The sequence below is a fragment of the Triticum urartu genome, chromosome 7A (genome assembly GCF_056163025.1).
Source record: "Triticum urartu cultivar PI428250 chromosome 7A, HENAU_Tu73, whole genome shotgun sequence".
Lineage (NCBI taxonomy): Eukaryota > Viridiplantae > Streptophyta > Magnoliopsida > Poales > Poaceae > Triticum > Triticum urartu.
Window position 1 is genome coordinate 47,806,389 of NC_141879.1, and position 17,619 is coordinate 47,824,007.

A 17,619-nucleotide genomic window follows, 5' to 3' on the forward strand; every position below is an offset into this window, starting at 1 on the left:
CTCGGAGTTGGAATAAACGTTTTGATAGTGTGATCAAAGCATTTGGTTTTATACAGACTTTCGGAGAAGCCTGTATTTACAAGAAAGTGAGTGGGAGCTCTGTAGCATTTCTGATATTATATGTGGATGACATATTGCTGATTGGAAATGATATAGAATTTCTGGATAGCATAAAGGGATACTTGAATAAAAGTTTTTCAATGAAAGACCTCGGTGAAGCTGCTTACATATTAGGCATTAAGATCTATAGAGATAGATCAAGACGCTTAATTGGACTTTCACAAAGCACATACCTTGACAAAATTTTGAAGAAGTTCAAAATGGATCAAGCAAAGAAAGGGTTCTTGCCTGTGTTACAAGGTGTGAAGTTGAGTAAGACTCAATGCCCGACCACTGCAGAAGATAGAGAGAATATGAAAGATGTTCCCTATGCATCAACCATAGGATCTATCATGTATGCAATGTTGTGTACCAGACCTGATGTGTGCCTTGCTATAAGTTTAGCAGGGAGGTACCAAAGTAATCCAGGAGTGGATCACTGGACAGCGGTCAAGAACATCTTGAAATACCTGAAAAGGACTAAGGATATGTTTCTCGTATGTGGAGGTGACAAAGAGCTCACCGTAAAAGGTTACGTTGATGCAAGCTTTGACACTGATCCGGACGATTCTAAATCGCAAACCGGATACGTGTTTACATTAAACGGTGGAGCTGTCAGTTGGTGCAGTTCTAAACAAAGCGTCGTAGCGGGATCTACGTGTGAAGCGGAGTACATAGCTGCTTCGGAAGCAGCAAACGAAGGAGTCTGGATGAAGGAGTTCATATCCGATCTAGGTGTTATACCTAATGCATCGGATCCAATGAAAGTCTTTTGTGACAATACTGGTGCAATTGCCTTGGCAAAGGAATCCAGATTTCACAAAAGGACCAAACACATCAAGAGACGCTTCAACTCCATCCGGGATCTAGTCCATGTGGGAGACATAAAGATTTGCAAGATACATACGGATCTGAATGTTGCAGACCCGTTGACTAAGCCTCTTCCACGAGCAAAACATGATCAGCACCAAGGCTCCATGGGTGTTAGATTCATTACAGTGTAATCTAGATTATTGACTCTAGTGCAAGTGGGAGACTGAAGGAAATATGCCCTAGAGGCAATAATAAAGTTATTATTTATTTCCTTATAATCATGATAAATGTTTATTATTCATGCTAGAATTGTATTAACCGGAAACGTAATACATGTGTGAATACATAGACAAACAAAGTGTCACTAGTATGCCTCTACTTGACTAGCTCGTTAATCAAAGATGGTTATGTTTCCTGACCATGAACAATGAGTTGTTATTTGATTAACGAGGTCACATCATTAGTTGAATGATCTGATTGACATGACCCAATCCATTAGCTTAGCACCCGATCGTTTAGTATGTTGCTATTGCTTTCTTCATGACTTATACATGTTCCTATGCCTATGAGATTATGCAACTCCCGTTTACCGGAGGAACACTTTGGGTGCTACCAAACGTCACAACGTAACTGGGTGATTATAAAGGAGCATTACAGGTGTCTCCAAAGGTAGATGTTGGGTTGGCGTATTTCGAGATTAGGATTTGTCACTCCGATTGTCGGAGAGGTATCTCTGGGCCCTCTCGGTAATACACATCATATAAGCCTTGCAAGCATTACAACTAATATGTTAGTTGTGAGATGATGTATTACGGAACGAGTAAAGAGACTTGCAGGTAACGAGATTGAACTCGGTATTGGATACCGACGATCAAATCTCGGGCAAGTAACATATCGATGACAAAGGGAACAACGTATGTTGTTATGCGGTCTGACCGATAAAGATCTTCGTAGAATATGTAGGAGCCAATATGGGCATCCAGGTCCCGCTATTGGTTATTGACCGGAGACGTGTCTCGGTCATGTCTACATTGTTCTCGAACCCGTAGGGTCCGCACGCTTAAGGTTACGATGACAGTTATATTATGAGTTTATGCATTTTGATGTACCGAAGGTTGTTCGGAGTCCCGGATGTGATCATGGACATGACGAGGAGTCTCGAAATGGTCGAGACGTAAAGATTGATATATTGGAAGCCTATGTTTGGATATCGGAAGTGTTCCGGGTGAAATCGGGATTTTATCGGAATACCGGGAGGGTTACCGGAACCCCCCGGGAGCTATATGAGCCATAGTGGGCCTTAGTGGAAAAGAGAAAGGGGCTGCCCTAGATGGGCTGCGCGCCTCGCCCTTCCCCTAGTCCTATTAGGACTAGGAGAGGTGGCCGGCCCCCTCCTCCTCTTTTCCCCCTCCGCGAATCCTATTCCGACTAGGATTGGGGGGGTGGGGAATCCTACTCCCAGAGGGAGTAGGACTCTCCTGCGCCCTCCTCCTTGGCCGGCCAGCCTCCCCCCCTCTACTCCTTTATATACGGAGGCAGGGGGCACCTCTAGACACACAAGTTGATCCACGTGATCTATTCCTTAGCCGTGTGCGGTGCCCCCTGCCACCATATTCCTCGATAATACTGTAGCGGAGTTTAGGCGAAGCCCTGCTGCTGTAGTACATCCAGATCGTCACCACGCCGTCGTGCTGACGGAACTCTTCCCCGACACTTTGCTGGATCGGAGTCCGGGGATCGTCATCGAGCTGAACGTGTGCTCGAACTCGGAGGTGCCGTAGTTTCGGTGCTTGATCGGTTGGATCGTGAAGACGTATGACTACTTCCTCTACGTCGTGTCATCGCTTCCGCAGTCGGTCTGCGTTGGGTACGTAGACAACACTCTCCCCCTCGTTGCTATGCATCACATGATCTTGCGTGTGCGTAGGAATTTTTTTGAAATTACTACGAAACCCAACAGTGGCATCCGAGCCAAGGTTATTTATGTTGATGTTATATGCACGAGTAGAACACAAGTGAGTTGTGGACGATACAAGTCATACTGCCTACCAGCATGTCATACTTTGGTTCGGCGGTATTGTTGGACGAGACGACCCGGACCAACCTTACGCGTACGCTTACGCGAGACCGGTTCCCTCGACGTGCTTTGCACATAGATGGCTTGCGGGCGACTGTCTCTCCAACTTTAGTTGAACCAAGTATGGCTACGCCCGGTCGTTGCGAAGGTTAAAACGGAGTCTATTTGACAAACTATCGTTGTGGTTTTGATGCGTAGGTGATATTGGTTCTTACTTAAGCCCGTAGCAGCCACGTAAAACATGCAACAACAAAGTAGAGGACGTCTAACTTGTTTTTGCAGGGCATGTTGTGATGTGATATGGTCAAGGCATGATGCTGAATTTTATTGTATGAGATGATCATGTTTTGTAACCGAGTTATCGGCAACTGGCAGGAGCCATATGGTTGTCGCTTTATTGTATGCAATGCAATCGCGATGTAATGCTTTACTTTATTACTAAACGGTAGTGATAGTCGTGGAAGCATAAGATTGGCGAGACGACAACGATGCTACGATGGACATCAAGGTGTCGCGCCGGTGACGATGGTGATCATATTCTTAACCATGTGCGGTGCCCCCTTCCACCATAGTCCTCGATAATATTGTAGCGGTGCTTAGGCGAAGCCCTGTGACGGTAGTACATCAAGATCGTCACCACACCGTCGTGCTGACGGAACTCTTCCCCGACACTTTGCTAGATCGGAGTCCGGGGATCGTCATCGAGCTGAACGTGTGCTCGAACTCGGAGGTGCCGTAGTTTCGGTGCTTGATCGGTTGGATCGTGAAGACGTACGACTACTTCCTCTACGTCGTGTCATCGCTTCCGCAGTCGGTCTGCGTTGGGTACGTAGACAACACTCTCCCCCTCGTTGCTATGCATCACATGATCTTGCGTGTGCGTAGGAAATTTTTTGAAATTACTACGAAACCCAACACCTAGAGAAAACCAAGCTGAAAGACGATTGCAGCAACTACACGGACTGGGTCCGGAACCTGAGGATCATCCTCATAGCTGCCAAGAAAGATTATGTCCTACAAGCACCGCTAGGTGATCCACCCGTCCCACAGAACCAAGACGTTATGAACGCTTGGCAGACACGTGCTGATGACTACTCCCTCGTTCAGTGCGGCATGCTTTACAGCTTAGAGCCGGGGGTCCAAAAGCGTTTTGAGAGACATGGAGCATATGAGATGTTCGAAGAGCTGAAAATGGTTTTTCAAGCTCATGCCCGAATCGAGAGATATGAGGTCTCCGACAAGTTCTTCAGCTGTAAGATGGAGGAAAATAGTTCTGTCAGTGAGCACATACTCACTATGTCTGGGTTACATAACCGCTTGACTCAGCTGGGAGTTAATCTCCCGGATGACGCGGTCATTGACAGAATCCTCCAGTTGCTTCCACCAAGCTACAAGAGCTTTGTGATGAACTTCAATATGCAGGAGATGGAGAAGACCATTCCTGAAGTATTTGCAATGCTGAAATCAGCAGAGGTAGAAGTCAAGAAGGAACATCAAGTGTTGATGGTAAATAAAACCACTAAGTTCAAGAAGGGAAGGGTAAAAAGAACCCCAAGAAGGACGGCAAGGAAGTTGCCGCGCCTGGCAAGAAAGCTGCCGGGAAGAAGCCAAAGAATGGACCCAAGCCCGAGACTGAGTGCTTTTATTGCAAGGGAAGTGGTCACTGGAAGCGGAACTGCCCAAAATACTTAGCGGACAAGAAGACCGGCAAAACAAAAGGTATATGTGATATACATGTAATTGATGTGTACCTTACCAGTACTCGTAGTAGCCCTTGGGTATTTGATACCGGTGCAGTTGCTCACATTTGTAACTCAAAGCAGGAGCTGCGGAATAAGCGGAGACTGGCGAAGGACGAGGTGACGATGCGCGTCGAGAATGGTTCCAAGGTCGATGTGATCGCCGTCGGCACGCTGCCTCTACATTTACCTACGGGATTAGTTTTAAACCTCAATAATTGTTATTTAGTGCCAGCTTTGAGCATGAACATTGTATCGGGATCTCGTTTAATTCGAGATGGCTACTCATTTAAATCCGAGAATAATGGTTGTTCCATTTATATGAGAGATATGTTTCATGGTCATGCTCCTATGGTGAATGGTTTATTCTTAATGAATCTCGAGCGTAATGCTACACATATTCATAGTGTGAGTACCAAAAGATGTAAGGTTGATAATGATAGTCCCACATACTTGTGGCACTGCCGCCTTGGTCACATAGGTGTCAAACGCATGAAGAAGCTCCATGCAGATGGACTTTTAGAGCCTCTTGATTATGAATCATTTGACACGTGCGAACCATGCCTCATGGGTAAAATGACCAAGACTCCGTTCTCAGGAACAATGGAGCGAGCAACCAACTTATTGGAAATCATACATACTGATGTGTGCGGTCCAATGAGTGTTGAGGCTCGCGGTGGCTATCGTTATGTTCTCACCCTCACTGATGACATGAGTAGATATGGGTATGTCTACTTAATGAAACACAAGTCTGAAACCTTTGAAAAGTTCAAGGAATTTCAGAGTGAAGTTGAGAATCAACGTGACAGGAAAATCAAGTTTCTACGATCAGATCGTGGAGGAGAATACTTGAGTCACGAATTTGGCACACACTTAAGAAAATGTGGAATAGTTTCACAACTCACGCCGCCTGGAACACCTCAGCGTAATGGTGTGTCCGAACATCGTAATCGCACTCTATTAGATATGGTTCGATCTATGATGTCTCTTACCGATTTACCGCTATCTTTTTGGGGCTATGCTTTAGAGACTGCCGCATTCACTTTAAATAGGGCTCCGTCGAAATCCGTTGAGACGACACCGTATGAATTATGGTTTGGGAAGAAACCTAAGCTGTCATTTCTAAAAGTTTGGGGATGCGATGCTTATGTCAAGAAACTTCAACCTGAAAAGCTCGAACCCAAGTCGGAAAAATGCGTCTTCATAGGATACCCTAAAGAAACTGTTGGGTATACCTTCTACCTCAGATCCGAAGGCAAGATCTTTATTGCCAAGAATGGATTCTTTCTAGAGAAAGAGTTTCTCTCGAAAGAAGTAAGTGGGAGGAAAGTAGAACTTGATGAAGTGTTACCTCTTGAACCGGAAAATGGCACAACTCAAGAAAATGTTCCTGAGGTGCCTGCACCAACTAGAGAGGAAGTTATTGATGATGATCAAGATACTTCTGATCAAGCTCCTACTGAAATTCGAAGGTCCACAAGGACACGTTCCGCACCAGAGTGGTACGGCAACCCTGTCTTGGAAATCATGTTGTTAGACAACGGTGAACCTTCGAACTATGAAGAAGCGATAGCAGGCTCGGATTCCGACAAATGGCTAGAAGCCATGAAATCCGAGATAGGATCCATGTATCAAAACGAGGTATGGACTTTGACTGACTTGCCCGTTGAACGGCGAGCCATAGAAAATAAATGGATCTTTAAGAAGAAGACAGACGCGGATGGTAATGTGACCATCTATAAAGCTCGGCTTGTCGCTAAGGGTTATCGACAAGTTCAAGGGGTTGACTACGATGAGACTTTCTCACCGGTAGCGAAGCTGAAGTCCGTCCGAATCATGTTAGCAATTGCCGCATTCTACGATTATGAGATATGGCAAATGGACGTCAAAACGGCATTCCTTAATGGTTTCCTTAAGGAAGAATTGTATATGATGTAGCCGGAAGGTTTTGTCAATCCTAAGAATGCTAACAAGGTGTGCAAGCTCGAACGCTCGATTTATGGGCTGGTGCAAGCATCTCGGAGTTGGAACATCCGCTTTGATGAGATGATCAAAGCGTTTGGGTTTACGCAGACTTATGGAGAAGCCTGCGTTTACAAGAAAGTGAGTGGGAGCTCTGTAGCATTTCTCATATTATATGTAGATGACATACTTTTGATGGGAAATGATATAGAACTCTTGGACAGCATCAAGGCCTACTTGAATAAGAGTTTTTCAATGAAGGACCTTGGTGAAGCTGCTTATATATTAGGCATCAAGATCTATAGAGATAGATCAAGACGCCTCATAGGTCTTTCACAAAGCACATACCTTGATAAGATATTGAAGAAGTTCAATATGGATCAATCTAAGAAGGGGTTCTTGCCTGTGTTACAAGGTATGAAATTGAGCTCAGCTCAATGTCCGACCACGGCAGAAGATATAGAAGAGATGAGTGTCATCCCCTATGCCTCAGCCATAGGTTCTATTATGTATGTCATGCTGTGTACCAGACCTGATGTAAACCTTGCCGTAAGTTTGGTAGGAAGGTACCAAAGTAATCCCGGCAAGGAACACTGGACAGCGGTCAAGAATATCCTGAAGTACCTGAAAAGGACTAAGGAAATGTTTCTCGTTTATGGAGGTGACGAAGAGCTCGTCGTAAAGGGTTATGTCGACGCTAGCTTCGACACAGATCTGGATGACTCTAAGTCACAGACCGGATACGTGTATATTTTGAATGGTGGGGCAGTAAGCTGGTGCAGTTGCAAGCAGAGTGTCGTGGCGGGATCTACATGTGAAGCGGAGTACATGGCAGCCTCGGAGGCAGCACATGAAGCAATATGGGTGAAGGAGTTCATCACCGACCTAGGAGTCATACCCAATGCGTCGGGTCCAATCAAACTCTTTTGTGACAACACTGGAGCTATTGCACTTGCCAAGGAGCCCAGGTTTCACAAGAAGACAAGGCACATCAAGCGTCGCTTCAACTCCATTCGTGAAAATGTTCAAGATGGAGACATAGAGATTTGTAAAGTACATACGGACCTGAATGTAGCGGATCCGTTGACTAAACCTCTCCCTAGAGCAAAACATGATCAACACCAAAATTCCATGGGTGTTCGATTCATCACAATGTAACTAGATTATTGACTCTAGTGCAAGTGGGAGACTGTTGGAAATATGCCCTAGAGGCAATAATAAAAGGATTATTATTATATTTCCTTGTTTATGATAATTGTCTTTATTCATGCTATAATTGTGTTATCCGGAAATCGTAATACATGTGTGAATAACAGACACCAACATGTCCCTAGTAAGCCTCTAGTTGACTAGCTCGTTGATCAACAGATAGTCATGGTTTCCTGACTATGGACATTGGATGTCATTGATAACGAGATCACATCATTAGGAGAATGATGTGATGGACAAGACCCAATCCTAAACATAGCATAAAGATCGTGTAGTTGGTTTGCTAGAGTTTTTTCCAATGTCAAGTATCCTTTCCTTAGACCATGAGATCGTGTAACTCCCGGATACCGTAGGAGTGCTTTGGGTGTACCAAACGTCACAACGTAACTGGGTGACTATAAAGGTATACTATGGGTATCTCTGAAAGTGTCTGTTGGGTTGACACGGATCAAGACTGGGATTTGTCACTCCGTATGACGGAGAGGTATCACTGGGCCCACTCGGTAATGCATCATCATAATGAGCTCAAAGTGACCAAGTGTCTGGTCACGGGATCATGCATTACGGTACGAGTAAAGTGACTTGCCGGTAACGAGATTGAACGAGGCATTGGGATACCGACGATCGAATCTCGGGCAAGTAACATACCGATTGACAAAGGGAATTGCATACGGGGTTGATTGAATCCTCGACATCGTGGTTCATCCGATGAGATCATCGTGGAGCATGTGGGAGCCAACATGGGTATCCAGATCCCGCTGTTGGTTATTGACCGGAGAGTCATCTCGGTCATGTCTACATGTCTCCCGAACCCGTAGGGTCTACACACTTAAGGTTCGGTGACGCTAGGGTTGTAGGGATATGTATATGCAGTAACCCGAATGTTGTTCGGAGTCCCGGATGAGATCCGGACGTCACGAGGAGTTCCGGAATGGTCCTGAGGTAAATATTTATATATGGGAAGTCCTGTTTCGGCCATCGGGACAAGTTTCGGGGTCATCGGTATTGTACCGGGACCACCGGAAGGGTCCCGGGGGTCCACCGGGTGTGGCCACCTGTCCCGGAGGGCCACATGGGCTGTAGGGGGTGCGCCTTGGCCTACATGGGCCAAGGGCACCAGCCCCAAGAGGCCCATGCGCCTAGGGTTCACAAAAGGGGAAGAGTCCCACTAGTGGAAGGCACCTCCTAGGTGCCTTGGGGGGGAAGGGAAACCTCCCTTGGCCGCCGCCCCCCCTAGGAGATTAGATCTCCTAGGGCCGGCGCCCCCCCGTTGGCCCTCCTATATATAGTGGGGGAAGGAGGGCTTTTCATCCACGCCTTTGGTTGCCTCCTTCTCCCTCTCCAACACCTCTTCCTCCTCCATAGCGCTTAGCGAAGCCCTGACGGAGTACTGCAGCTCCATCACCACCACGCCGTCGTGTTGCTGCTGGAGCCATCTTCCTCAACCTCTCCTTCCCTCTTGCTGGATCAAGAAGAAGGAGACGTTACGCTGACCGTACGTGTGTTGAACACGAAGGTGCCGTCCGTTCGGCGCTAGGATCTCGGTGATTTGGATCACGTCGAGTACGCCTTCCTCATCCCCGTTCTTTGAACGCTTCCGCGTGTGATCTACAAAAGGTATGTAGATGCAATCCGATCACTCGTTACTAGATGAACTCCTAGATGGATCTTGGTGAAACCGTAGGAAATTTTTTGTTTTCTGCAACGTTCCCCAACATATGTCATATGTGTTCAAATAAACTCAACATCTAATATTTCAAATAAAATCAACATCTAACATATATCTAAAAAACAGATCATATATCTCTACAAAACTCAACATCTCATTGTTATCTATATAAATAGGCATCTCATATATATATATATATATATATATATATATATATATATATATAAACAAAACAATCTAGGGTTTCACTAACAAGAACTATATATTGTGAACTAAGCAACAACACTATGGTACTACCACTATGACTACACATCCTAAATCAAGCAAATCAAGGGTTCCATCAAATCTTGGACAAATCTCTAAAATGGCAACAAATTTACGGAGGAAAAGAAAGGGAACGGAGGAGTTTACCTAGTAGGATGGATTGGAGATCGAATCCACGGATCAAATCTTCAGATCTGAGAGGGATGTGGGGGGGGGGGGGGATTCGATGGGGGCGCCGCCGCTGCTCTCTGTCCAGAGAGCAGAGAGGGGGAAGAACTGCCTGGCCGGGCTGGGCCGATGCGCTTTAACTCACTGTGCAACGCCCAGGAGCTAGGCGCTGCACATTACAAGTGTGGCGCCTAAGTCTGAGGCGCTGCAGTGCTGTCTGTGGGGCCGCAACTGGACCAGGGCTGCCACGCTGGCACGAGGTGCGACGCCCAAGAGAGAGGCGCTGCATAGTAGTGTGTGGCGCCCAGCTGTCGGGCGCCACACAAAAGGGTCGGCAGAGTGAAATTTTTTCGGAACGAGGTCAGTTTGTGATTTGATTTGGACCTCAGGTCAAATATGTGATTTCTGCCGCCTCGGGTGCTAGCGACGACCGGGCAAATCGACTTCGTGTCAATCTCAGTTACGGCTGCGCGCACGAGGAAAATCCTGCCGGTCTCGGTCGTGGAAATCGATCCGACGGATCGACGAATCGTCAGAGACGTGTGCGGCGGCGCAAACGATGTAACCCTAATCTCTCGTCTCAAATCTCGTATCTGCAACCTCAGCTCTGTATATCATTTGTTAGATAATAACGAGAATAAACGAGACAGAGAGACACGGATTTTTACGTGGAAACCCTTGCGGGAGAAAACCATGGACGCACGATGGCGCGATCACTATGAGGAGGAGTATTACAAGCACGAGACGACAGGCCGTCTGAGGTACGACTACATGGGATATATAAGAGGGCAATACATGAGAGTCCTTGGAGGACAAGTAAACGAGTTGTACTCGTACGCGTCAACGTTAACGCAAAGGCCCATACCAGTTGTACTACGTCTAATCCAACACGGTATAATTTGGATCACAATTTAACAGTGCATCTAAAACGTGGCACTGAACCTCGCGGAAGCACTTCATCGGGTGGACCGAGACCCACGCATCCTATTTGGTTGCATATATTGGGGTAGATTGATAAGAAGGATGATTTTTGCTCTGCTGCTCTGCTCTGCTCTTTGGAGTGTTATTTGGACTTTACAGAACCATCTTTGCTTTCAGGGGCGTCCATCTCCTTGGTGAAATCTCAAAGGAGGATCTTCCTGCACGACCACTCTCGGCCAGCTAAGAGGACTGCTGAGGATCACCCGGGGTTTGTTCAACCGGTGCAGGTGGATGCGTCGGACGAGCAACGGCAGCAGTAGCTGGTTCCTTTCTCGGAAAAAGAAAAAAGAAAACACTAACTAGTTCCTGCGCGAAGACGGATTCATCATTTTACAATTTTGCAAATGATGTGTGTGTTCTTCATTGATGTTTGCTCCCTTTCTCGTATCATGGCATCGGCATGTCTCGTGTAATAAAGTACTCCCTTCCCATAATATAAGAGAGTTTTTGACAATAATGTAGCGTCAAAAACGCTGGACTGAGGGAGTACCTTCAGCTGGCCCGCTCCATCTCGATGCTCGACCAATGGACGCTCTTTCTCTCTTTCTTTCTCCCTTCCAAAGGGAGACCAGACATATTCCAGCCACATCGAACCCACCATGATCAGCTTCAGGTCACCTGCGTCGACGGCGTCGCCTTCTTTTGGCAAAAGCGATTGGCCGGCTACGCGGATTTCCACACTCCACGGAATCGGGGTAAATGGTTTGCCAAAGAAAGCAAGCTACCTACAACCCGCGTTGCACCTTCGATCGATCACTTTAAATTAAAGACTTAAAGTGGCCACCGCGCTCATGTACTCTTACTCCACTGTATGTTGATGCTTTACCTTCATTTCGGGCCATCTCTGCTTTGGGAGTGCTATCTCTCTACGACTAGATAGAAAACCTATTGAAGTTAAAGATATTGTTGTTGGCTCCAATTGGGTTCAAAGTTCTTCCACTCGAGTCACTGTCACGGTGCAATGTTCGTCCTGTTTTGCGTGCCGACTAGGGTTGCTGCATGTGTTTCAGGTCGGCGGACAGGCAGTTTTGTGCGCGCCAGTAGCGGCATCAAGGCGGTGGGATGTGCTAAGTCTGTTCATCTGGACAGCTTATGAACTCAAGGAGAGAGCATGTAGCCGGTCATTTTCTCTTGAGAACTCTCTGAATATCTTAGGCAGTTATCGTTGATCAGCTAGTCTCACGGTCTGCGGAAAGAGAAGAATGAAAGTGCAAACTTCTCAAGAAAAGAACATATGCCAATTGCCAAAGATGGAACACGTCCTTGTTGCTGCATCACGGACTAGAATTAATCCACGTGAAGAATGGGTCATGTGCCCTAGCTCTACTGGGCCAATTTTCAAATGAAACGAGGCACTTACACTTTTTACCCCACAGCCTTCAGGTTGCTGCATTTCTCATGACTTTTATTTGGAATTTCTCCAAGATACTCCCTTTAAGCAAGTTTGATCGAGTTTTTTTTCCCTTTCAAAATTTCTCCAGAACGGCTTCCACGACTCGGGCCACAACTCTACATCTAACTCTCATCGTGCAGCAGGTGGTAGGGTTTTGCATTGTGTTGTGTTTTTGGGGTGAACACAATATATCTAGTCTTCCTTCAGCGATCACCCGCCGCCTGCCTTGCCACGTGTGGTTGCTCCCAAACTCCTGCGCGATGAAACGAGACCACAACGAGTTGCGGCTATAGTAAGGGTAACCAATGTGGCTTAAGAGTATGGTTAATAATACAACCAACTGCTAGCTATATGATATTGCCATATAATCTATAGCTATCACTTATTGTTAGCTATAAGGTTGGTACTTTTAATCATCTTTTCTCTATCTTTTTCTTCACATTTATTGTATCTGTTTAGGAGTACACATATAGCTAGCCTCTTGCGTAATAGTCCACTCCCCTTATTTTCTCATGTCTCTCTCTCCTTCAGATAGACAAAATTGCCATGTAAACGGGCTATAAGCCTGCTATTGTAGTAGTACAAACTTTCGATAAGTAGAAAATTTATAGAGCAATTTCTGCTAAATAAGGTAAAAAGTGTCACAAATGAACCTGGATCTTAAAAAGGAAAATGAGACCAGAGGGGCAAGCAACCATCGGCATATTTTTATTAAAGAGCGAGAAATGCAGTTGAAAATCCATGCCCCTACCATTGAGCTAGTGCTCAGTTCTCAAATGAATCTGGATCTCAGGGAACAATTTTTTTTGCCAAAATACCATATCTATTATCTATTATAAAAATTCACCTAAAGTACAAAGCACCCCAAACATAATAAAAATTACATCGAGGTCCATGAACAACCGAACGACCATTGCCACCGTCAGAACGAGTCGTCGACACGCTACCGCTCGCATACCAGAGTCGGCCTGATCTTGTCGATGACAATGGGAAAGTCTTTGTGACCAACATTCGGGAACCGCAGTCGTCGCCATTGAACCCTTGAATCAATATGAACAACCTGACACCAAATCTCGCCGTTGCGTATGCACGACGAGAAACCCTAACCTCACCGCTGCGAGGAGCTGGTAGGAATCTATGTTGGAGCTCTGCGTAATCTGTCCCAACAAACGAACTTGAGGAGGATCGGACCCCGAAGACTGACTCGAAGAAGAAGCGTCGACATCCGTCCGAGCGTCGCCCTTGCGAGAACCAAAACCCTACCTATCTAAGCCGAGACACAAGGAATACCCTCCCCGCCACCGGCCGCCGGAGCGGAGACGAATCCACGGGCTCACCGACGAAGATCGAAGGGAAAAAGGCTTTTCCAGTTGCCTTGTGAGAGGAGAAAGAAAAAGATGCGAGATATTCAGATATAGATAGTTATAATAGCATTAAATGGATATTAACATGAAGAAACCAAAGTGCCATTCAAATGTAGTAGTAGAACTTTTGTTTTCAGAAAAAAGGACAAAAATATTGCTTTGTCTCGTATTGGTAGGTCCGACACCACTTTGGCAATTTCAACGCCGAGCTGTCTATCTCCAGACTGTAAATAAGCCTCGTGATTCGTGCACGCGAGACCCCACACGAAATCTCAACCGGGTCTTCGATCTTGTACGGCCCTGATGGAAGCGACCAGCCTGCCAACCGCACCTTCTCAGAGCCGACACAAAAACAGCTTCGATATAAAGCGCGCGATTCGCGTTCTCCTACGGTGCTGTCAGTTCACTCCCGGCCTTGTCAGACAGCTTCACCACACTCTTCCTACTCCGGCTAGCCGCTCCGATGGCGCTCCGGCACCTGTTCGCCGTTGCCGTTGCCGTCGCCGCGCTTGCATTGGACGTGGCGGCGGCCAGCGGAGGTTCCGCGGCGCTAGGGGTGAACTACGGCCAGGTGGCCGACAACCTGCCGTCGCCGCAGGCGGCGGCCGTGCTCCTCCGCGCGCTGAACGCCACCAAGGTCAAGCTGTACGACGCGGACGCGCGCGTGCTGAGCGCGTTCGCCGGCTCCGGCGTGGACTTCACCGTGGGGCTGCCCGACAACATGGTCCCGCGCCTGGCCTCCGACCCCTCGGCCGCCGCGGCCTGGGTCCGCACCAACATCCTCCCGCACCTCCCGGCGACGTCGATCACCGCGGTCACCGTCGGCAACGAGGTGCTGACGGGCTCCGACGCCACCATGCTGCACTCCCTCCTCCCGGCGATGCAGTCGCTCCACGCGGCGCTTGCGGCGTGTAACCTCACCTCCCGGGTCGCGGTCACCACCGCGCACTCCCTCGCCGTGCTCTCCTCCTCCTTCCCGCCCTCCTCCGCCGCGTTCCGGCACGACCTCCTCCCCTACATCACGCCGCTGCTCGCCTTCCTCGCCAAGACCGGCTCGCCGTTCCTCGTGAACGCGTACCCCTACTTCGCCTACAAGGCCGACCCGGGCACGGTGGACCTGGACTACGTGCTGTTCGAGCCGCGCGCGGCCGCCGTGGTGGACTCCGCCACGGGGCTGCGGTACGGCAACATGCTGCACGCGCAGGTGGACGCCGTGCGCGCGGCCATCTGCGCCGCCGACTACGGGCGGGCGGTGGAGATCCGGGTGTCGGAAACCGGGTGGCCGTCGCAGGGGGACGGCGACGAGGCCGGCGCCACGCCGCAGAACGCAGCCAGGTACAACGGGAACCTGATGCGGCTGGTGGCGCAGGGGAAGGGCACGCCGGCGGCGCCCGGGGAGCCGCTGCAGGTGTACGTGTTCGCGCTGTTCAACGAGGACCAGAAGCCCGGGCCGGCCTCCGAGCGGCACTACGGGCTGTTCAAGCCGGACGGCACGCCGGCGTACGACGTCGGCGTCAAGGCGCCCACGATCAAAGGCTTGAAGGGGGGCAGCAATGGGGACGGCAGCGGCAACGGCACGGATAGTGGCGTCGGGATGGTGGTGGGGGAAGGGCCCGCCGGGACGGACGGGTTCGCCGTCGGCCCGGGCGGACTCTACACCATTTCTGATGCGACGCACAAGGTACGTGATTACACGTCGTAATGCATTAACCTGTGCTACCTGAATTTGATATCTTAATAAAAGCAGAGTATGATTTTGATAATGTTAGCTTTTCTGGTTAGTGTAGCTCAAGGTTTTGGATTCCGAATGGACCACTTTTCTCGAGGGGGGGGGGGGGGGGGGCGGTAAACTCGGTTACCACGGTAACCACGAAATTCCGGAAAAATTTCGAGCGAAATTTAAAATCAAAATTTTTAAGACAAGAATACATAAGACTTGAGCACATAAAGTAGTCTACACTAGTGGTAGCGCAGTGGCTAGAGGTCTGCTCCAATGCGCCGCACATGTTGGTAAACTCGGTTACCACCGGGGGGGGGGGGGGGGGGGGGCGGTAAACTCGGTTACCACGGTAACCACGAAATTCCGGAAAAATTTTGAGCGAAATTTAAAATCAAAATTTGAATTCAAAATTTTTAAGACAAGAATACATAAGACTTGAGCACATAAAGTAGTCTACACTAGTGGTAGCGCAGTGGCTAGAGGTCTGCTCCAATGCGCCGCACATGTTGGTAAACTCGGTTACCACGGGGGGGGGGGGGGGGGGGGGGGCGGTAAACTCGGTTACCACGGTAACCACGAAATTCCGGAAAAATTTCGAGCGAAATTTAAAATCAAAATTTGAATTCAAAATTTTTAAGACAAGAATACATAAGACTTGAGCACATAAAGTAGTCTACACTAGTGGTAGCGCAGTGGCTAGAGGTCTGCTCCAATGCGCCGCACATGTTGGTCGCGAGTTCGACCTTCACACGCCCCCATGTTTTTGTAGAAATTACAGCTTCTAAAAACTAAAAGGAAAAAGTGCAGCTGGCAGTCCTCGTCTCCTCAAACACAAGACCCGCAGTTGCTGGTTGAAGATCCCTACCACTGGGACGCGAGTATGCTTATGTTACAGTAAGAGATATACCTTATTTAACAGCAGATAGAAGTTTAAATTCAAAAAGTTCAAAATTTTATGCTCGGTATACATGATTCTCGTGGGGGAGCGGGAAACGCGGTAACCGGGCGGTAACCGAATTTACCGCCCGGTACCCAAAACCATGGTGTAGCTCACTCTTTCAGGATATAATGCACTCTTCTGAATAATAATTACCGACAAATAAGCTACTTCAATCAGTGCTACATACATCCGTTGGAGCGACAAATAATATGGATCGGAGATAGTACTATAGCCCGATACTTCTGATTAGTATGTGAAGTTAGCAGTATACAAATTTGATTATTTGATTTCAGAAATTAAGATGCCATGCAAAATTTGTTCACACATACGAAAGCAAACGGATAGATAGATCTAGTCATCCAGTGTGCAACCAATCATGCTGGGCACCAAGTAAAGTTGCATTGCATGCCGTGTGCTAGCTAGGCCAGCATACCAGAGCAGTGCAGTTGATGCTAGCCCTCCTTTACAAGCAATGCTTTTGTTTTCCACTTTGGAATCATGTATAGACATATCTCACTTTACTCCATGTTGATGCTCCTGCTTTCGTTATACATAGGTGAGGAGGTGGCGGTGCACGGAAAGCTTGGCGGCCATGGCCGCCGTTCTGGCCATGGTGTCGTGGTCATGAGTCATGACTGTCGAGACGTCGATGTATGTATGTAGAGAGAGACATGCTGCAGATTGCGCACAGGCTATATATTGATTCATTGAATTTTCTTCTTCTTCTTCTTCTTTATTTGTCTGGACAGCCAGTATGTATGATTGGTCTTCCCGTGCTGTAGCTGTGTAGAAGAAGAGATGAAAACACTGATATATATACCACACGTTGGTTGATGCCATTGCTCCACTGATCGGATTCATGTCCGGTCTATTTTAGCATATGATAGATTTGCCCCATGAGATTCAGATTGAATTTGCGACACTTTTTACCCTCATTTACCAGAAATTCCTCTGAAACACCTCACTTGAGTAAATTTCTTCATTTGAGAAATTGGTCGAGCAGATCGAGCCGGGCACATGATCCATGCACGTGGATGAATTCTAGTCCGGTGATGGAGCAACAAGAACGGCGTTCATCTTTGCCATATGTTCTTTCCTACACAATGCAAGTCTGTACTTTCGTTCCACTCTATTACTCTTTTACACGGAGCATGCATCAAACTAACTGATGAATGGAAAGTTCCTAAAATACTCAGGCAGTTCCAATTACAGGAGAAATCA

General features: G+C 47.6%; 1 protein-coding gene across 1 annotated transcript; it reads left to right on the plus strand.

Annotated features, from left to right (window-relative positions):
* Nucleotides 1-13,911: 13,911 nt before the first annotated feature.
* LOC147957562 (glucan endo-1,3-beta-glucosidase 14-like) lies at nt 13,912-17,245 on the plus strand. Its single transcript, XM_087536458.1, has 2 exons — nt 13,912-15,419; nt 16,955-17,245. Exons 1-2 carry the CDS (start codon nt 14,202-14,204, stop codon nt 17,024-17,026), a joined length of 1,290 nt encoding a protein of 429 aa, XP_087392584.1. The 5' UTR covers nt 13,912-14,201; the 3' UTR covers nt 17,027-17,245.
* Nucleotides 17,246-17,619: the final 374 nt, after the last annotated feature.